This window comes from Saccopteryx leptura, chromosome 2 (genome assembly GCF_036850995.1).
Source record: "Saccopteryx leptura isolate mSacLep1 chromosome 2, mSacLep1_pri_phased_curated, whole genome shotgun sequence".
Classification (NCBI taxonomy): domain Eukaryota; kingdom Metazoa; phylum Chordata; class Mammalia; order Chiroptera; family Emballonuridae; genus Saccopteryx; species Saccopteryx leptura.
Genome location: NC_089504.1, coordinates 214,930,571 through 214,951,492, shown reverse-complemented (window position 1 = coordinate 214,951,492; position 20,922 = coordinate 214,930,571). Strand labels below are relative to the sequence as shown.

General features: G+C 50.5%; 1 protein-coding gene and 1 long non-coding RNA gene across 4 annotated transcripts; one reads left to right on the top strand and one right to left on the bottom strand.

Annotated features, from left to right (window-relative positions):
* Positions 1-695: 695 nt before the first annotated feature.
* POFUT2 (protein O-fucosyltransferase 2) lies at positions 696-15,230 on the bottom strand. Of its 2 annotated transcripts, XM_066370013.1 has the most exons (9): positions 15,071-15,230; positions 13,659-13,909; positions 11,135-11,279; positions 10,358-10,468; positions 8,657-8,723; positions 5,868-5,993; positions 4,724-4,904; positions 4,350-4,473; positions 696-2,094 (listed from the first exon to the last, which is right to left on the bottom strand). In XM_066370013.1, the coding sequence occupies exons 1-9, from the start codon at positions 15,199-15,201 to the stop codon at positions 1,941-1,943; spliced, it is 1,290 nt and encodes a 429-aa protein (XP_066226110.1). In that variant the 5' UTR covers positions 15,202-15,230; the 3' UTR covers positions 696-1,940. The 2 variants fall into 2 exon arrangements, with proteins under 2 accessions (XP_066226110.1, XP_066226112.1); XM_066370015.1 differs by lacking the exon at positions 10,358-10,468.
* Positions 15,231-15,468: 238 nt separating this feature from the next.
* On the top strand, positions 15,469-18,988 carry LOC136395368 (uncharacterized). 2 transcript variants are annotated; one of them, XR_010749319.1, is made up of 3 exons: positions 15,469-15,555; positions 15,713-15,905; positions 16,706-18,988. It is a non-coding gene; the product is annotated as an uncharacterized lncRNA (long non-coding RNA). The 2 variants fall into 2 exon arrangements; XR_010749318.1 differs by having other exon boundaries at positions 15,713-16,283.
* Positions 18,989-20,922: the final 1,934 nt, after the last annotated feature.

The following is a 20,922-nucleotide window of genomic DNA, read 5'->3' as shown; positions in this document are numbered from 1 at the left end:
TATCTAACCGGGGCCCATACTGGCCTGGGCACTGCAGGGGATCTGGTGACCTTCCTGTCCCTTTCTGTTGCCCTAGGGCTCTGTGTCTGTGACCTTGGGGCTCCAGTATCCCTGTCCCACACTGCACTCCCAAACCACCCTGTTGGGTCGCTGGGACCTGCTTTCTGTTGCTTGAGCCGCCAGGTGTGCCCCCTCAGCGCCCATGCTCAGCTGCTTTTTCTCCTCCAACGCCCCTCCACCAGACCCAGGCACAGCAGTCTTGTCATTCAGGCCTCAAGGCACAGGTGCATCAAGACCTACCTCATTCAACCTCTTGGAGCTCTAAAACACCCCGCCCCCCATCGTTGGAGCAGGGGCCTCTGCCATCACTCTGTCCTGGCTCTGCAGACATAGATGTCCTTCGTGCCTAACCTCCCTGACACCTAGAGGATGGTGATTGCTGCCTCCCTTTCCTTCCTTCAGCGGGTTTCCGTCACAACAGCCCACATTCTCAGTTCTGTTTCGTTTCCTGTGTCCCCACGTCAGAATGCTTGCTCTCAGGCTCCCAGAGGTCTATCCCCTGCTGGTCCAGTGTGCGGCCACTTGGTACTCAGGACCCGGGTGAGGGTGTGTGGACGGGACGCCCAGAGGGGAAGCTGTTGCAAGGTGCGGACTGGGGAGAAAAAAGGGGTAAGGAAAAGGTACAATTTCTAGGATTCCAGCTTTCTAGAAAATGTATTTTATTAATATTTGAATGTACAAATGGAAATAGAATATTTCATCATTTCACCCTGCACAGCTGTGACAGCCCTAGACCCCCAGCATGTGTTCAGGGTAGAATTTAGAAGCTTGGGAAGGAGATGGAAAACCCGGGGCCGTGGGCCTTGACCCTGCCCTGTCCTCGGCCGCCAGGCTCAGCAGAAGTGTCCATGTGCCCATGCTCACCATCTGTGGCTGTGTTCACTGGTGTTCCTGAAGTCAGGGTTCCCAGGCAGAGGAGATGGGTGGCCCATGGCAGCACTCCACACAGACCCACGTGCCCGGCGGCATGCCCCCAAGTGCAGCAGTGCCAAGGTCTCAAAAGGGCTCCTGGAGAAGGGCCAAGCCCATGACAGCAGCTTGCCTGCCAGTCCTGCCCAGCTGCACCCTGCCCATGAGGGAGCAGTGCCAGGGGCTTCAGACAAGCACCCCACCCCACGCACATTGCAGTGACAGTCACAAACGCAGTGACAGCCAGCTAGATGCTGTTCTGAGGATGGACCAGTTTCGCGTGAACAAGCCAAGGCACTGAAGACCAGCGTGGAACATCTCGGCACCTGCTGCAGGGAGGCTGGCAACCACCGCACAGGCCCCACCAACCTAAGCCTGACAAGCAGCGCTTCACCTTCCCTCCAACTCGCACGAGGTCTTGCTCAGAGTGAAAGGGCAGAACTAGGGCACTGCTCTGGTGGCCAACACAGGAGCTATAATTACTGACCCACAGACCCAAATTGCACCATGTCCAAGGGCAGAGCCAGCTCTGCGGCAGCCCCTGGGATGGGGGCTGCTCATGCATCACACCTGCCCTCGACTCGCTGGGGAGCGCCCTCCAGACCAGGCCCAAGGAAACCACACCATGGGCCTTGCTGGTGGCTAAGATGTGGTTTCAGATCCTGACAGAAGACACAACCAGAGTCCCCAGGAAGGGACAGTGCCTCCCCACAGGCGGCAATAGCTGAAGGAGATACCAAGAATGGGTGCAGCCCCGGGGGCAGTCCCGCTCACGCTGTGGCTCGTGTGGCCATGGGTTGTACCCACATGTGCGGCCTCCTCTGGGCCCAAGACCCAGAGACATGACAGGTCTGTGTGTCTAGCGGCCGGCCGGGGGAAGGAGCAACCACACAGTGATATGTGTCATTGGGGGAAGCCCACAAGTCCACTGCATGTAAAGCAGGTGCAGGGCACAGCCCCCAAGGCCCAGGTCAGTACGCAATCTTCCAGTGTGTGGGCTGCTCGCACACCTTCTCCTGATCTCCGCAGAAGCGGTTGTACGTAGTCTTGGGGTCTAACCCCAGGATCTCTCTCTCCTCATGAATCCGAAAGGAGAACGTGGAGACAGAGGTGCCGATGAAGAACCTAGAAAGCAACAGCAGAGGTCACTGAGCCACCAAGAATAAGCAGGTCACATGCTCAAACACTCCCAGGTGCCTACCCAGCCTCTGGACCCCAGGGTCCCTGTGCTATCACGACAGCCAAGTGGCCTGGGCTAGGAGGATGGAGCAGAAACTGGAGGAGCCCAAAGGCCAAGCGGGTGGGGCCTGGCTGAGAATCTAAGGTGCTCAGGAGACAGCCCCGCATGAGGTCAAACTGGAGACACCAGCTAGATTCTGGCTCCGAGAGGCAAGAGCTCAGGACCATAAGCCAGGCCAGGTGGTAGAAGCAATCACCTCCAGGATGGTGGTTTCTGAAGAAACGCACCAGAAGTCTGCCCCCAAGATGTCCACCTGGTTTGGGTCTATGGAAGGCAGAATCACTAACCTCAAAGCCTCCACAGAACTCTGGGGGCTGAGGGGACAAAGCTGTCAGGCTCTGGCTCATAAGCTTGAGGTGGGGGTGGTGCAGGCTAAGTCTCTCAGCCCCGACCCACCTCCACCTCTGCTGAGGCTGAGCCAGCTCCTAACCCTGCCTGTTCAGAGGAGGAAAAGAACCCCTCACCCTGGAAGAGGGCATCCCCTGGGCCTTTCCTACAGTGCCCAGCACACACAAGGACAGATGCACATGTCGACCCATTAATACCAAACACACACATCCATCCACCCAGGGGTCTGAGAATCCCAAGAAAGATGGAAAATATAAGCTACTTCACTCGCATTTTCTATTTTACTTGAAGTGTTCCTTCTGACCTCTTCTCAGCACAATGGGCAGGAGTCCTTAGAGCAGTGTTTTTCAACCAGTGTGCCGTGAGACATGGTCAGGTGTGCCGTGGGGAAATTAAACATGGGTCCCCGAACTACGGCCCGCATGCCACATACGGCCCCCGGAAGCTATTTATCTGGCCTGCCACCAGCCGCCTCCATCCGAACATAAACATTCCCCTCACAATCCCTCCAGCTATCAGCGACAGGAAGAGTGGAGGCACAGGGAACGCTCACTGACCAATCACCTTCTAGGATTCATCCCGACCACTAGCGATGAACCAATAGTAGGCCGCCTCTCACCCACACCCAGGAAGGTCCCCACTCGGGCTGCCGCACACTTGTCATTGTGTGGCCGCAGCGAGTAGTTGAAGCTGCTACTCCTCCCCATGGTCCCGATTTCTAATCCTGGTCAGGACTGGAGATAAATGTTGCCACCACTAGATGAAGCCTCAGCCTCAGCTGGTTATGTCTATCCTGATGGTGTATATAGATATTTGACCTTTTTCTTTTTAAAAGAGGCCCCCGCAGAGGGTGATATACAATGCATCACAATGTTATCTAACTTTAAAGCTAAAGTTTGCTGATATTCCTTTGGACAGTTTTTGGTTATCTGTTGCCAAGGAGTTCCCCATTCTGGCCAACAAAGCTATTTTGACATTGCTCCCGTTTTCAACCACATATCTATGTGAGCTGAGCTTCTCAAGCTTGACTGCGATAAAACTAAAAACAGAGAGAGACTGAGAACTGTTGAGGAAGAGCTTCATGTGTGTCTTTCTACCATTCCTGCCAGGATATCCCTTTTGTGTTCATCGAAACAGGCCCAGGTTTCACACTAAGTGAGTATAAATACATTTAGAAACTATATTATTAACTATATGTATAATATGTACTGTGTTAGAGTGTCATTTTGTGTCATTTTGGTAGGTGGTGTGTCCCAGGATTTTGTAAATGTAAAAAATGTGCCGTGGCTCAAAAAAGGTTGAAAATCATTGCCTTAGAGGAACCACAGGAGACCCCGGCCCCGCTCCCTCTTGGGCAGGCTGCCTCCCACAAGGACAGTCCCATGAAAAGGATGAGAGGACCTGTGCTCTCGGCCTCTCAGGATGCCCTGTGCACATTCCTCTTCAGGGATGGACAGGGGACTGCTCTGGGCAGGCAAGTGGGGTAGGGTTGGAGAATGAAGCTCTAGGATCCTCACTGCCCCACACTCGCCCTCCTTTGACAACATTAGATGGAGGAGAGATTTTGGGTGAAGCAATGATGACACTACACCAGGGACTAAAGGAATGAAATGGATAACTGACAGCCTAAAGACCACTGAGCGAAACGAAACGTTACAAGGGATTTATTAACAGTGGACAGATGGCTGGGCAGTGAGCAACAGGTACACAGAACTGTCTGTTTTGACTACCAGGTACTCAAGCCTCGTGAACCTCATGAAACACAACCAGACATGCCCCGAACCCTGAGCACCTGGCATGTGAGCAGACCCACTGGTCGATAATAGCCACGCCTCCATCTTTGTAGAGCTCCAGTTCCTCCCACGTGGGCTCAAACCTCACCATCTCGGGCAACAGTTTTTTCAGCTCCTCATATTCTGCAAATTAAAAGGAGAGGTCATTAAACGGGGATCTGCAGGTGCCAACAGGCATCTGCCTACCAGGATAGCATGCATCTCTGTGACCCATTAATTCTTCAGGAACTGGCTAAAGAGGTGACGAGGACAAAACCATAAAATTAAGGATTACTCTCATAGTATCACATGTGTGGGTCAATCAATATGCACACCCAACTCTGCCCCGAACACAACGAGGGCAGAAGGAGGCACAGAAGCCAGAGCTGCCTGCCTGTTCTGATGGCATCCGTGGCCACAAACACTTTGTCCAGCCCGTGGGTCTTCAAGAGGCTGCGTATCTTCTTCACAGCTCCGTCCAGACTAGGCACGTCTTCCCTGTGGCCCCAGATGAAGTCTTTCCTTCTCAGGTGGACACCGAGGTATGGACCACCCAGTGAGGAGCCCAGCTTGACCTGGCAGAGGAGGACCAGGACATGTTGAGATGGACCTATCATCTGTGTCAGCATCCAGGTGCTGGCACTCAAGACAAGAGGCAGAGGGGACAAGTGTTCCACACTCAGTGTCCTGCATGTTGTTCTAAAGCCGTAGAGTGACTAATTACCATACCCTTTGATCTGAATGTAAAAAAACAAAAGTAAATGAAACACTGGAAAAAAATACAAATGGGATAAAAGATAAAAACCTTCCACTTAATACTGTATTTTTCCAGTAAAGACTATCCACATACCTACTAATCAGAGCTGGAACAGTGCCAATCCACCTGAAAACAGCCAACTGTCCCATAAGGTGCAAACAGGGGAGATGGTGTTCCTCTCCATGAAATAATTTGCTGTTAAAAACCACACTAAAAGGAGATCATTCAAACAACTACATTATCCTGAAAATGCTTAAAATCTACATCAATTTGAAAAATCCACATATTATTTGTTAAAATTAAATTATAGGAAAACCCAACCTTTCAGAAAAAAATTTTTTAAAGAAATGATGTTAGAGCAAAAGGGTAAATGGTGCTTTTGGGTGGTGTGAGTGAATCCTCCTGTTTTCTTGAACTGCTCCTGCACTGTAAAGAAGAAAACACTGAACGTAACTGGTCATCTTTTACTTCCTGCTTGCAAATCTATCGCTTGCTTTTACTCTAAGAGTGACCCTCTGAGCTGCGGAATTCCCATTCCATTTCACTAAGAGACACTGTCCCAGCTGTTTCCCTGAGTTTGTACCAGGACTCTGTGTGTGTGTGTGCGTGCGTGCGTGTGTTCGGTAGCATCCATGGTAAGTAATGAATGTGGATAGTGTTAAGAGAGGTGACACTGAAGGTGACAATCACATCCCTCCATCTGCTATAAATTAAGGGGTTTGTTATTATGCATCTAAAGAGATAACTAGCCTTCCCCTAATTAAAAAGAGATAGAAACTACCTTCATCTTGGTCCAGTCCTCCTCGTAGGGGATCCTGTCAGCCTCGTTCGTGGAATTAAGATATTTGCTTCTGAACTCGTCGCCCACAGCCCGCAAGTGCTTGGCAAACACCATGCTCCGCCGTGTCTGGGGGAGCAGAGACAGTGTAGCTGAGCACCCATTCCATCTGCCCACCAGGTGGCTGCCCAGCTCAGTCCCATCCCGACCCTTGCAACAAGCCTCTGGAGCCCCACCAAATCTGGAGGACAGCCCAAATATCTGACAGAAAAGCCAAGGATAAGCAACTAGTACTGGTAGGGTCCAGCCTTGCACACATCCTTTCTCAGTCACGGGGGCCACCTAGCAGTGACAAGTCATCAGCCAGCAGCAAGTCTGTCAGCGAGGATCGCACATGTAAGGACGTTATCATGGAGCAGAGGTTCTGCAGGCCAACATCCATGACCTCTCCCCTCTCCTGAGGGTCCGCTTGACCGGGGGAGCCAAGCTCTGACTCAGGGTGGCTGGCACTATGGCGATGTATTCAAGGGGGATCTTAAAGGGTTAGAGAGAGATAGAACTGTCAGGTTGACAGTGATGACAGTGGCACTTCATGCTTCTGAAACAGCCCACCCAGGAGATGCCTGGGTTATGTATCAAGGGAGCAAGGGTCTGATCTGGGTCTTCTGCCCAGCCTAGCCTGCCTACAAGAGGACCCACGACCCAGCACAGGCCAGACTCAGGGCAGAGGAGGTCAGTGGCTACAGAGGGGATATAACTCCCATTTCCTCAGGCTCCTGAGCCACAGCAACAGGATGTGGGCGTCCCCAGGACAAGGACAAGCCAGTTACTTTACAGGTAAGAAGCAACATGGGCAATGGTCCCAACCCCCGGGCCGCGGACCAGTACTGGTCCATGGGCCATTTGGTATTGGTCCGCAGAGAAAGAATAAATAACTTACATTATTTCCGTTTTATTTATATTTAAGCCTGAACGATGTTTTATTTTTAAAAAATGACCAGATTCCCTCTATTACAACCGTCTAAGACTCACTCTTGATGCTTGTCTCGGTCACGTGATACATTTATCCGTCCCACTCTAAAGGCCGGTCCGTGAAAATATTTTCTGACATTAAACCAGTCTGTGGCCCAAAAAAGGTTGGGGACCACTGAACATGGGCACTACCTCTTATCGTAAACCAGGTGTACAAGTAACAGGCCACAAACCACACTTTTTAAATAGAAAATACTGTTTTTCTTTTACAGAAATTAGCTGCCATAAATCACAAACCTATAGCTCAATTAACAAAGTTAGAAATCCATTAAGATGACAAAAATCAAGCCAACTGTGTGGAAACCCATGCTGCTGGTGGGGCAGCCCCCAAGGGCATGGCCACAGTGGCCAGGGGGCACCAGAGCACAGAGGCTCCCAGAAACTGTCCTTACACGGGGCCTCTGGGAGGTGACCAGACAGAGGGCACCAAATCCCATAGGTGGGAACAGAAAACATCTGCCTTGGAGGTGAGCTCAGTGTGTTCTTTTTCCTTTCAGACAGCTGGAATTTACCTAAAAACATTACTTTTTCGGCCCTGGCCGGTTGGCTCAGTGGTAGAGCGTCGGCCTGGCGTGCGGGAGTCCCGGGTTCGATTCCCGGCCAGGGCACACAGGAGAGGCGCCCATCTGCTTCTCCACCCCTCCCCCTCTCCTTCCTCTCTGTCTCTCTCTTCCCCTCCCGCAGCCGAGGCTCCACTGGAGCAGAGTTGGCCCGGGCGCTGGGGATGGCTCTGTGGCCTCTGCCTCAGGCACTAGAATGGCTCTGATTGCTGTGAGTGACACCCCAGATGGGCGGAGTGTCGCCCCCTGGTGGGCATGCCGGGTGGATCCCGGTCAGGCGCATGCGGGAGTTTGTCTGACTGCCTCCCCATTTCCAACTTAAGAAAAATACAAAAACAAACAAACAAACCAAAAAAAAACATTTCTTTTTCTTCAGCACCAAAACAACACATCTTCCAAAAATCGGTTTTTCTCCTGGGGTCCTGGGAGCCGAGCAGGGCAGGTCTGATCCAGCAGGGCAGGTGCCCCTACAGTGTCCCTGTGTTCCCTGCTGCCAACAACCCTTCTGGGCCTGCAGCAGCTCCCGCGGGGAAAGCTGCACCTTGCCCAGCACAGCCCCACAGGCCAGGCCCCTAACTGGCTGGCACTGTTTGTTTTCACTTCAGGCCTCCCTACTCAAGCCTACTTGCTTTTGTCAGGACATGCTTCAGGCCTCTGCCCACGTCAAGGACTGTGCCTTTTTTCAAAGCAGAGGCCCAATGAACAAGGCGTCACCTAATGAACATGCCATCGTGTCAGCGAAATGCTGATACCAGGAGAGAAGCTGCTCTCTGAACTCTGCTATCGTTCATTCACGACGACCATGGCATCAAGTCACCAGGGCCATCCTGCCCCACTGAAGCAGAGAGGGAACCCTCATAGCAGAATACCCCTGCCTCTCAAGGCTGGAGAGGTGAGCAAAGAGAGCCCTGAACCCAGCTCCTGAAGGCAGCAGCGGGAATGACAGGCTGCTGCAGGCAGGGAGGGGCAGGGGCTGCCATCACTCTGGACCAGTGCCGAGACACCCAACACACCAAGCCCTCACCCTGGGGCCCCTAGTGTGATGGAAGCATTCCCAACTACACCTACACCCAACACTGCTCAGAGCCTATGGTCAGCAAGCTTGCAAATAAGAGTTATCAAAGGTCTTAGATTTTCAGAAACTAAACAAATTAAAATGATATAAGCAAACTTAGAAAGACGCCCCCAGACGGCACTCACGTCCCAGTACTCCTTCCCTCCGTAATGGTCATGAAGGAGGTTCTCAGCTCTGTCCAGCATCACGGACCTATTTTTGAACAACAGGAAAAGAAAGAGTTTAACTTTAAAAATTATTACCTTCATATACTCCAAGTGCATAATTAGAATGACCAGGAGCCAGCAGGGACAAATTCTGAGGGGGCGCGCTAACCTTTTGGGTCACCAGGGTGCACGTGGGCAAGTTACTGCTGACTCTCTATAACATGATTCTGAGGTTTTTCTGAATTTCTAAGTGATTCTAAGCATTCATGGTCTCTCCTATCCTAGCCTCTAAACCGGGTGTTAGCAAGCCCACTTGTAACTATGATGCAAAAAAAACCCCAACAAAATAAAACAAAAAACCCAACCCCCCCAAAAAAACCCCAAAACAAATAAAATAGAATTAGCAAACAGAAACCAGCAGTATACTGAAGAAATAACACACATGACAAATGGAGTTCACACCAGAAATGAAAGACGGTTCCATATTAGAAAATCTGTTACTAACTCCACACATCAGTAGGTGAAGGACAAAGCCACATAATGATGGATCCTACAAAGGCATAAAACTCAGTACTGACTCCCATCTTTAAAAAGTGGCTTCAATAAAACCAGGGCTGGGTACTCCTTATGCTCCTTATGCTAGCACCCTCCTCAGGACTGCTCAACTCCTTCCCTGCAGAGTGAGGGCCGAGAGAGGCTGTGCTTTATGAGATAACCAAACCACTAACGCATCAGGACATTCAGAAGGAACCTCCAGAAACAGGCCCACATCTACCTGGGACTAGCAAGCCAGGAGGCAGGACAACCATGGAGAGAGTGAGGAGATGGGTCAGATGATCGGAAGCTTTCCCTCAAACAGAACAAGTCTTCAGTGGTCAAAGTTAAAAACAAAGACTATAAAAGCAGACCATGAAAGATTTTTAAGAATATTGAGATGGTAAAAGTTAGAAAAAATCCCAGAAGCCATTAAAGAACAGACCAAAAAATGTGAATATGTAAAAATGAAAACCTGCAGAGATAAAAATTGGCAAGATTTAAAAGGGTGCTTTATAGATAGAGCTTTAAAGAAGAGCTTTCCACTCTGAAATCACAGAAACAGACTAGGGACCCACTTGTCATTTATCAGCTGCACAGACCGCACCTCTGCCCCGGTGGCTGTGTGAGGATGCGCCCCAATGCTGTGCAGGGAGTGCACACCCCGTGGTCCAGCCACTTCTACTCTGGGGCTGAGCCTCTATTTTTACTCCCCCACCTCTAGGCAAAAAGGTTTCCTAACCGCAAAAACCTAGAGGTAGCCAACTGCCTCCAATGCACACCTTGAAAACTGGTATCTTTCCACTTTTTAATGGTAACTTCTGATGAACAGATATTCTTAATTTTAACGTGACTGAATTTACCAATCTTTTCTTTTTTGATTAGTGCTTTTCACATCCTGTTTAAACCTCTCCATACCCTGCAGCCTCGAGGCTGTGTTCTTCTGAAAGCTTCACTGCTTTGCCCTCATGCTTGGCCTTCGTGCTGCCCCAGCACCTGGCGTCCCACCGGGTCATTTCAAAACCCTCCTGGCCCTGTCTTCGGGCTCTGTCCTTGCCCACATCTGCACATTCACCTGTGCACACACATACACACACATACCCTTCCTCACTGGCCCATCACTGAGCAGATGGTGCAGGCACATACCGTGCTGACGTGTTCCTCAAAAGCACAGGTGCAATGATAGAAGCCGACCCTTGCACAGACAGACAGGAAACATTCAAACCTCTAGTTTCTTCATAACCCCAAAACCATCCTCTGGAAAAGAAGGACCGTGGGACTTTAGTTTAGTTTTTCACAGGCAGTAAGTAAGATCTGTATACACATGCATACACCTCCACCATGATCAATTCAGTATTTCTTAGTGAAAGCTTACTGGTCATGAATAGAGGTAGTGATGTTCTTGTGAGAATTTTTAAAGGAACCATAAATTCCATCTGACTTGAGACCAGTAAAGGAACAAGGACAGTATAGAGATGGGAGAACAGAGGCAGTCCGCAGGGAAGCTGATGAAAATGACCCTTCCTGCTTCAGTGCCAGAGTTGTGACGGTAACAGCGCCTCAACCAATGCTCCTCTAATGAGCTTCTGTGTAACTCAAGTTGTTAGAGCCACTGAGGTAACAGCCCTTCCACAGGGAGGTCTTCTGATGGCACCTTACGATTGGGGTGACAAGAGCACCGTTTCCAGGACCTGGTCAAACGCATAAACAGTGCAGAAAGGTAAACATGTCTCAGTCGGGTATTTTTAAATGGCCTGAGGAATCTGTAATGGGACAAGGAGGTGAAAAGAGACCTCCCCTTTAGGGACGTAGCAACCGCTGGCCAATGAGGAGTGTGGTCATAGGGTCACACGTGCTGTCCCAGATGCTGGGGGATGGCCTCACTCCATATCACAGGGCACGAGGCGGGCTTGCCAGCTGCACCTGTAGTACTCGTGCTTGTCCTGTGAGTACAGCAACGGATCGATGCAGGGCCGGTCATCAATCTTCTCTTCCCAGGTTCCCTCCTTCCACCCTTCAGCGTAACTTTGCAGGACGTAAACCTGGTCAATGAAGGGCCCACCAGACTCTGGAAAAGACCAAGAACTGACAGTAAGCAGTAACCAAAGCACACACATGGCCTGTATCCAACTGCCATCAATATAGACAGAAAATTATCACTTTATGTAAGGCAGCGGTTCTCAACCTGTGGGTCGCGACCCCCACACAGGTTGAGAACCACTGATGTAAGGCCACCTCCTTTCCAAGGACTGAAGCTTACAAAATAGAGCTAGTGCTGAACAAGTGACCTCAGGGCACAGGCTCCTAAAGGGTGAGTGGGTTAGCGTGGGGGGGGGGGGGGAGCTTATCCAGGCATTGACTGCTCCCAAGGGCTCTTCATCGCCCTGACCTCTCCACAGCATCTGGGTTGGCCCTTGACACTCTTCTCGTTACGGCTGTACCCCCACTTCTCCAGAGGCAGGGCCAGGCCTTATGCCAGCATGGGCCCCACTCACACTCTCGTCCAACTCTTCAGGGCTCCTCCTCAGGCGGGCTTCCCTGTCAGCCTCTGGTGCATCTGCGTGCTCCTGCCCCGGGGCCTCTGACTGGCCATCCCCACCTGGATCAACCCCCACGAGGCCTGTACTTGACCCCTGTGAGGCCATTCAAATTACACCTCCCTCGGATGCATTCCAGGCCATGGCTACTGTCCCTCTAACACTACGAACTCTCTCCCCACTTTTGCCTTCTCTGTGCACTTGTCACCATCTCAAACACTGCACGTTTCAATGACTTATTTATATTCTTTATTTCCTGCTCCCCCTTCCCCACGAAGCTCCAGGTAGGCAGGAGCCCATGGCTGGCCCTCTTACCCACTGCTCCTACCCATACCTAGAATGTGTCAGCCACATCTGTGGTCAAAGATGGAATGAAAAGCCCAATGACCAGAGAGCCACAGAAAGTGAAATTCTGGTCTCTTCCAGACGTTCACTCTCACTTGGACACTAACATCTGCATGGCAGTGGCACCTAATGCCAGAGAGAGCTCTCAGGGCTCCTCTCACAGTGAGGGGACAGTGAAGAAACACCGAAAGGCTAATGTGTGGCCTTGCTGCACTCACCCATCCTAGGACTGGCACCCATGCCTGTTCCCTTTGTAGGGAAGGAACCAGCAGAGCAGTCATCTAGTCAGACATGTCCAAGGCAAAGCCATTTTCCCTGCCTCCACACGCATCACCCAGGGCACTCTGTCCTCCTTCCCCCTGGTGGCTCCAGTTCCAGCAATGGGGCCTGGAGAGCAGTAGAGAGGATACCCATCTCCCATCCCCACACACCCACAGTTCCCAGTAAGCACAATCTCAAATGGTGAAGGCTCAGACCTGTCCCAGTGCCCACCTCTCAGGAAACCCACCCCCCAACCCCCAGGAAGGTAAGGGTCAGGTTCTCTGGGAGGCTCTGTAACTCAAGTTCAGGCAAAAGACAGACTGCTTCCCAGACTAAGTCAAGGAGGACCAAACACTCAGCTACATCTCATCTTTGGTTGGGAGAGAAAGAGTTCCTAAAATGCTTTGTACAATCTGAGAGTTTGCCTCTTCTGAGAAGATACTCCCTATAGCATTCCGGGCCTGCAGGGTCCACAGGGCTGACTCTGACACAGAAACATTTCAAAGTGACAGGGTCTAAGGTACAGCAAGAACAGACCTTGAAGATGTCCAAGCCACCATCCTTAGTGTGAGCACTAATTCTAAGCTGTCTGGTCCTTGCAGGGTAGGAACTCAACCAAGGTTAGAGTATCAATGGCTTAGAGACGGTTATAGGTTATAGAGTATCAGCAGCTTAGAGATGTGACTCATCAATAAATGTTATAGTGTATCAGTGGCTTAAAGACGGTGAAGGCTCTTCTAGGCCTCTCTAGGAAAGCAGAAGTATCACTGACTTTTTAAGTGTATGTCTTCCAAACAGAGGAACAGAAAGCTTTAAATACCTTTATTCTAAGAAAATCTTCAACTCTTTTCTCTTTAAAAAAATAAAAAGGGAAGGTTAAGCAGAACTACATGAAACAGTACATCATTACAAGTTTTCAGCAGCACTGCACTAGTCCTAACACAGTCAGTGCCACACACATGTGGTGTTTTCCTTCAGGTAAAATGGCCCCTTCTGCACAAGGGGCTGAGCCCTGCCAGGACAGCCCTGGCCTCCATGACAGCAGCCTTCTGATGGCAGCTCTAACTGCACTCCCTGACTCACCAAGCTGCCACAGTTGTCGAGAGAAAGGGCACAGAGTTCATACACTTCAGATCTACTTCCCTAGAAAAATTAAGGCAAAACCAAGATCACTAGTAGGGTGGGAAATGTAAGGATGCAGGACCCCTCCATAAAGCAAAGGCTATGACAACAGGCCCAGTGAGATAGCCCGCTGGCCCAGCTCTTGGTCTGGCCTGCTGTCCACACCAGAACCACCACCTCACCTGCAATGAACTGCTCGTATTCAATTACAGGGATGTTTCTATTGAGACTTGGAAGATCAAAAAAGTCAGACCAGGGAATCCGGACCTGGTGAATGTCGGGGCTCTGCCAGTGGTAGAGGCGGCCCCATGGGGGCAGCACCAGTACCCACTCCTCAGTATTCAGCAGGGTCTTCAGGAGGGAGGCGATGCGGATGTAGACATCTCTGCGGAGGTTGAAACCCTCCGGGGGGTTTACATCATACAGAAGATACCTGGCAGGTAGGAGCAGGACAGCGGAGCTTCAGCACAGAGGCTTCTGGACAGAAAACCCAGACATACCCGTGATACACAGTGATGGCTTCTAAAGTGTGTGAGGCAGCTGCCTACCCACTTCCATCTGACCGATGACTTACAGAGCCCACAAGTAGGGGCAGCATCTGTTTAACACCCAGCAATAATACACAATGAAGCCCAGCAGTCTCAGTGACCAACCGTGAGAAATCAGTCCTCCAGTGGTTCTCACACTTTTTGGTCTACAGCCCACTTTGCACTCTTTACAATAACTGAGGACTCCAAAAAGCTGTTATTTATGTGGGTTAAATCTATAAATAATTCCTGTGTTGAAAGTTACTTCATAATAACAATAAACCATGTTATCATTATCCACATTTTTAAATGAAAAGTAAGTATATTTTTCAAAACAAAAATAATTGGTGAGAAAAGTGGCCATGTTTGTAATTTTTGCAAATCTCTTTTGGTGTGGAGATAGCTGGATTCTGCATTCAATGTGTTATGATATCAGGTGACCTCCGGAAAAACCACGTAGTGGGAGAAAGACAGTGAAAAGGGCAAATACCATCTGGTATTACTACGAAAATGGTATGACACATCAGGAGTCCCCGGACACATTATGAGAACTGCTGCTATAAAGAACCAGGCTCTGCTCCTCCTCAGCGTCTGCTATAGTCAAAGCCATCCTCACTCCTCCCCTCTCTACATATTGTTTTTTCCCACAACTTCCATTACTACAGATAAAGCTGTGTGTGATCCAAGGCTCGGGCCTGCAAACACCCAGAGGAAGGGCTCGTCTATCATCTCTGCACCCCCTCACCCTACCCCATACAGGGTCTGTTTTGTACCAAGATAAACAGGCTGACGATTTTCTTTTGCCCGAGATTTGAATACCAACATCTGGATGGAGACTGAAAGACTCCGTGCACATAAACAAGACTTCAGCCCATTCGAATGTCTGATTCTGAGGCTCCAGATCCGCAGACAGGAACCGAGCCCTTCCTGGGGTCTCCCGGGCCGCGCCCACCTGCCCCGCCCCTGCTCACTGGCCCACTGGCCCACCGGCCCACCAGGCCCGCCCCCATCGCCCCGCAGACCCTGTCGCCCAAGGCGTGCCGCCGGTCGCACGGACGTGCGTTTACCGTCTGCGAGACGCCGCCCCCGACAGGATGTCGGCCGCCGACTGGCCGGGCCAGAACTCCTCGCCAGAGGCCCAGGCTGACGGCCAGGATGCCGCCCCGAGCAGCAGGTAAACGACGCCGAGCGCCGCCATGGCCCCGGGTGGCCACGCACTTCCGGCCGTCACGGCCCGCCCCGGAAGTGCCTCCCGCTGGCCCGAGCGGAACGCGTCACTTGTAGCCACGGCAACGCCGCGGGTTCCGCTCCGCTCTTCACTTGAGTCTGTGTCATCCTCAGCCAATAAGTCTCTCCGGCCGAAAGTGCGGGCAGTCCAACCTTGAACGGGGCGGGCGCGGCAGGGCAGCGCGTACGGGAGCTAGGAAGTCTCTGCGGGTGCCGGGCGCTCGCCCTCATCCCCACTCTCACCTGATTAGTGAGCCGAGCGCCAGCAGCGCTTGGGCCTTGCTGACGGATGCCCGACCTTGCTCCAGACCCCGGGCCCCGCAGGGTAACTCTTTCCCTGCTTTTTTCTGGAGGTCGAGGTGCCCTCTGCGGCCCTCCTACCATTGTTTCTTCCGGGAACACCTCGGGAAAAGAGGCCCGGGCTCTTCATCCTGGGTGGGCACCTACCCCTCAATGCACCCCTCTCCTCTCCTCCCCTCCAGCCTCTGCTGATAGATTATGATCTTTACCTGGAGTGCTCTCTCGCGACTTCCAGCGGCTTCCACCTTCAGCCATTTGGCCACGAGAGGGCAGGAGAGTCCATCCCAAGCTTCTTGGTTCCCGAAAGGAAGGAGGCGGAATAGGAAACGGGCGGCAGAGGAGCCTCCAGACAAGATGGGGGAGCTGGGGGCGGAGGTAAGACTTTGGCCCACCTCTTTCCTGCCCTGGGAACACCTGCCCTGTTCTCCCAGGCCCTACTTCTTTCCTGCCCTACTTCTCCCAGGCCTGGCCCAGCTTCCCCAGAGAGGAACCACAGTACCTGAGAAGGGAGAAAACCCCATTTGGCCTGGGGTCCAGGCAGACGTGGTCTGTGAATCCTGGGGCCACACCTGTTAAAGCCGGTGCTTTGCTCCCATTTGGGCCCTGGGGTCTCATCTCTCCCCATAGGTCTCAGCAGTTCCATTGCTGGGTACCTGAACCCTAATCCTGGGTCTATCAGCAAACATACAGGAAACCTCTGAGTCCTGGAGTGCGATTCTTTTGGAAGCTGGGATTTCACAGCAGGGAGGGCGGGTGAGAAAAACACCCCCATGGCTGGGGCGCGCGCGCGCGCGTGCGCGTGCGCGTGCGTGTGTGTGTGTGTGTGTGTGTGTGTGTGTGTGTGTGTTGGGGGGTTCTCCTCAGAGAGAGGAACAGACCCAGTGTTCTTGCTGCTCAGCTTGGTGCCATCATGTGTGTCCCCAGGATGCAGCCATATTCACAAACACCTCCCAATCCAATCCATGTAGGGGCGGGTCCTAGATGTGGAGCAGAGGAGGAATGGGAAGGGACAACCTTAGGGAGGTCCGGTCATTGGGCGGGGATGGGGGGTGGGAGTGGGAGTTGGGTCAATGGGCTGAGAATCCAACCCCACAGTGTCTCTGAGATCAACACTGGCAAATGTCAAAGAGTGCGTACTTTGTTTTATTAAACAGGCTGCTTATTTATGTTTGCAGAATGGATTTCAAGGACTCATCTCAGCCCTCCCAGATGATAGCGTCAGCAGAACCACAAACAGATGGGGTAGGGGGTTCTAGGTGTCCCTTTGTGGAATGAAGTGCAGAACAGGGACTTCCGCTGACTTGAAAGGAGACCCCAAGCGGGTAACAACACATGACCCTTGCCCTCTTTGCTCTGGGGCTCTGTATCTGGCCAGGATTGCAAATTCTTCCAGCAATGTCCCCAAAACTGCAGAGGGTAGACCTCGAGGAGCTACATTTAGACCCAGCCCATGAGAATCCAGAAAGGGGGGGCGAGGGTTCTTTATCCAGAATCTCCTCAGCCAAATACTCTCTAGCTGAGTGGCAAACTCCCTCACACCACCAGGGTTGCCCAGCAGCAGGTATGGCCGGGGACTCTGTCTGAGAACATCTGCGAGTGGGGAGTAGCCTGCCCATCTCTGGGGCTGGGAGAGAAACTGCAGCAGGGAGAGTGTGAGCAAGGGCACTGTGTATTGGTGGGTGTAATATTTTTTTTCTTAAAGGCACACCCAGTTGTCTCCTCATCATTTATTGAAAAAGGTATCCTTTCCTTACTAACATAAAACTCTACTTTCATCATAAATTAAATTCCCTCTAATATATGGTGCTCCCATGCACCTGTTTGTCAATTTCTGCACAAGAACAGCATTAGTTATGATGGCTTTACAGCAGGTTCCTTCTCCACATCCTTTTAAAAGCATTTCTCAGCTAGCTTGCCCACTTTCTCTTTCAACGAAGCTTAAAATCCATTGTTTCAAATAGCCCTATTGGGAATTTTATCAGGATTGTGCTTGCTATGTGGGCACACTTTGGAAGCTGATGTAATGTGGAGTATGGCACCGGGACGAATTTGTCTCTTGATTTATTTAAACTTTGATACAGTTTTCTGGTTTTATTTTGTATCAGAATTGCTTGTTTCTTCATTTATTTCTGGGTTTTATTGCTGCTGTCATGAATGGAACATTTTTGCTCATGAAACATAATTATATATTGCTGTTTTAATAAATGCTATATTTTTTATGTTGACCTTAGAATAGGTCACTTTTAATTCTAATGATTGATTGTTCTAGATTTTCTAGACAAATAGTCATATAATTATGCAAAAAATGTACTTTTTATACTTCACATATATTTTCTGGTAGTATTATATTTGCTAGGATTCAAATATAAAATTGGGCATCTTTTCTTATTTCTGACTATGATGTGAATGGTTTTAATGCAGAGGCCAACAAACCATGGCTGGGGGCCGAATCCTGCCCACAGTGGTCTCTCTTTGTAAATAAAGTTTTATTGGCATACAGCTAGGCCCATGTCTACTGGCTGCTTTCATACTGTGACATTAGTTTTAATTAGTTAAGATAGAGACCATACAGCCCCCAAAATGTAAAATATACGCTGTCTGACCTTTTACAGAAGTTTGCTGAACCCTGTGCTAATGTATTAAGTACAATGTTTGTTAGAGGTTGAGGAATTTCCCTACCATTCTTAGCTTCCTGAAGGTCTTCCGGTTGTGTATGCTTGAAACTCAGTAATAAGTATTACGTTTTACCAAATGCTTTTGAGGAGACTAACTGTCTTTTGAGAAGATCAAGGATTTTCCTCTTTTTAATCTCTTAATGTAGCAAATTGTACCAACAGCTTTTATAATGTTGCATTCCTGAGATGAGCTTTACTTGTCCCTGATATATTGGGTCTGTTTGTCAGTATGTTTATTTAGGATAATTATGTCCCTGTTGTAAATCACATGTCCCTATCAGCTTGTATGTGTGATTTCACCACTGGGATATGTGCTGAGAAAGGTTCCTATCATAAGAGACAAATGATGGTGTGACATCTGCCAGTCCCAAATCAGAATCTGGGAAATACTGACCTGAGTGGTGCCATTAACATGCTGTGAAACCTAGATACAAACAAACTCTCAAAGGATGAGAAAGCAATGTGAGCATGTGGTCAGCTGTGGTCGAGAGCCAGGGCTGACGCAGGTTTGCAGACTGTGCGTGTCGGCCCCTTTTCTATGGGTCAGATAAAACCCTTCTGGCTGAAGCTGCTGGAGCAGAGTTGAAGCTGGAGAAGGTGGGCTGGCCTCTTATCACAACCCTCTACATGAGAACCTTCTGGACTAGATAGTCACATCTGGTCAAGCATCTCCATAGGGGCTTAGAATGAGAGCCCAAAGCAACGCCGAGGACTTGGGATGTTATGCGATTTCACAATCAAATGAAATTTGTGTCAAACATCAAATATTAAAGCACAGTAATTAAAGCCAATGTGTGCTAAAGGCTTATTTAGTGCCCAAGGGGCTGCTACTCACCTACAGTGGCTCCTCAGAGCCTCCTTGGGCCCCTTGGAGGTGGGCACCCCCCTATGTTGATGGGGACCCTTGGGCTGCAAGAACAGAACTGAACTCCTAGGGGCTTGAGCTAAGAGAAGAATGTCCTGGAGTTTAGAAGTAAATAGCCAGAGGGGAGACCAGTGAACCAGGGTCCCTCTGATACTCCCTAGCCCTCAGTGTCTCTATCTCTAGTCTTTCTCCTCATTCCTCCCCTTCCTTCCTTTCCCCTCACCTTCCTACCTCTCTCTGTCTGTCTGTCTCTGTCTATCTCTCTCCTCTCCACATGTGGTCACTCACTGCTAAAGGGGGCAGCCATGTAAGAAGTTGGCAGAATATACTTCTAGAAAGATGGGCTGGGGATGGACAAGGGGGTGAACACACAATGCAGTGTACAGAAGATGTGTTGTAGAATTGTGCACATGAAACCTGTATAATTTTGTTAACCAGTTTTACACCCAACAAATTAATTTTTTTTAAAAAAAAGAAGAAGAAAGATGGGCTAGGCACAGTACTAGGCACCAAGAAAGCCCTGGAGCCATACGTATGAGGCTGCTGTTGATGACAGGTGGCAAAGAGTCTAGAATTAGGTGGGCATTAGAAATCAGGGTTTTACAGATACAGTGAAATTGTGAAATAATTAGCCATGACCCCAGCCCAGTGCCCCACGCATCAGGCCATTGAGCAAGGTATATGTTTTCTGAATACAAGAAGTTTCCAGAGGTAGAGGATTGGGCCCTGGACTCCTCCGAAGTCTGGATCCAGCATTTATGCCTGCACCATCGCCACCCAACCTCCAGCTGGTCCTGGAATGATGATGGTCCAGATCTGGGAGCTATTTCCCAGAGCTGATCAGTTCATCCAACCCCCTGGGGGCATGTGAGAATTGTCCTGTCAAAGTGCAGAATGGAATGTCCATCGTCTAACTGGATAGCTTACTGCAAACCACAACTTTCTATCTTAATCTCACAGAACTGGGAAAGCCCAGATCATGAGAACATCAGAAAAATTCCTTTGAAAGCTAGCTGGTGCTGGGCTGCTAAGGGATGGTCAGGGTTCTGGGAACCTCCTCTGTCCTGGAATTCACAACCCCCAGGCATCTAACCTGCTCCTGTCTGTAAGGATGGGCCCCTTGAGGTCTCCTCCATCTGCTCCTCATTTAGGCACCTCCCTGTCCTCGGCCCAACTTCATGCTCATTCTCACCACCTTGCCCCCCCCCCCCAGGAGCTCTGGGGAATCAGAACAGCTGAAACCTGTCCCGGGCTTCACCTGCACCCACACCTGTCCCAGACACTCCGACACATCAGGTCCCACTTCTCTGCCACTCCTTCCCTATTGGTTCATCCCCCAGCACATGCACACCTGAAGCACTTTCTATCTTAAATAAGAGCAAACTACACAAGGTGCCATCTTGAGGGTGAGATGGGGCCATGTGCTGCTCTCTGTGCTGTCCCTGTGTCCTGTTGGCCCACCGTGCTGCCCTGGACAAGGTCAGTGGCCACCTCCACATCTTAAGTCTGGGCAATCCTGTGACTTTACACACCCCAAACCTGATAGTTTCTTTGGCTTCTGCCACTATATATTTTAGGGTGAGAGAGGTGTTCTTCCTCCCCTCATGTTGGTCTCCTTCCCTGTGGTGTCCCTTTCATGTCACATGCTAAGTCTTCTATAGATTCTGTTGAAAATAGGGGAAGGAAGAGCCCCAGCTCAATTGTTCCGCAGGACCTGTGGGTCCTGCATCCCAAGGATGCTCTTGCTGTGCCCTGCAGGAGGTGTTGGGTGGGGATTGCATTTGGGCTGCTCCCCACAGGTCATGAGCTGCCTGGAGGATGTCTTCTTCAGTCTGCATGGCAATCAGGGAGG

What these genes read in the sequence shown, in the direction of transcription:
- POFUT2 (XM_066370013.1), bottom strand. Translation starts at nt 15,201, where the DNA reads ATGGCGGCGCTCGGCGTCGTTTACCTGCTGCTCGGGGCGGCATCCTGG. An exon ending in GACAAGCACGAGTACTACAG is followed by an intron (nt 10,469 to 11,134) that starts GTGCAGCTGGCA and finishes CTTCTTTTCCAG; the next exon opens with AGGATGGTTTTGGGGTTATG. An exon ending in TTGAGGAACACGTCAGCACG is followed by an intron (nt 8,724 to 10,357) that starts GTATGTGCCTGC and finishes GTTCAAAAATAG; the next exon opens with GTCCGTGATGCTGGACAGAG.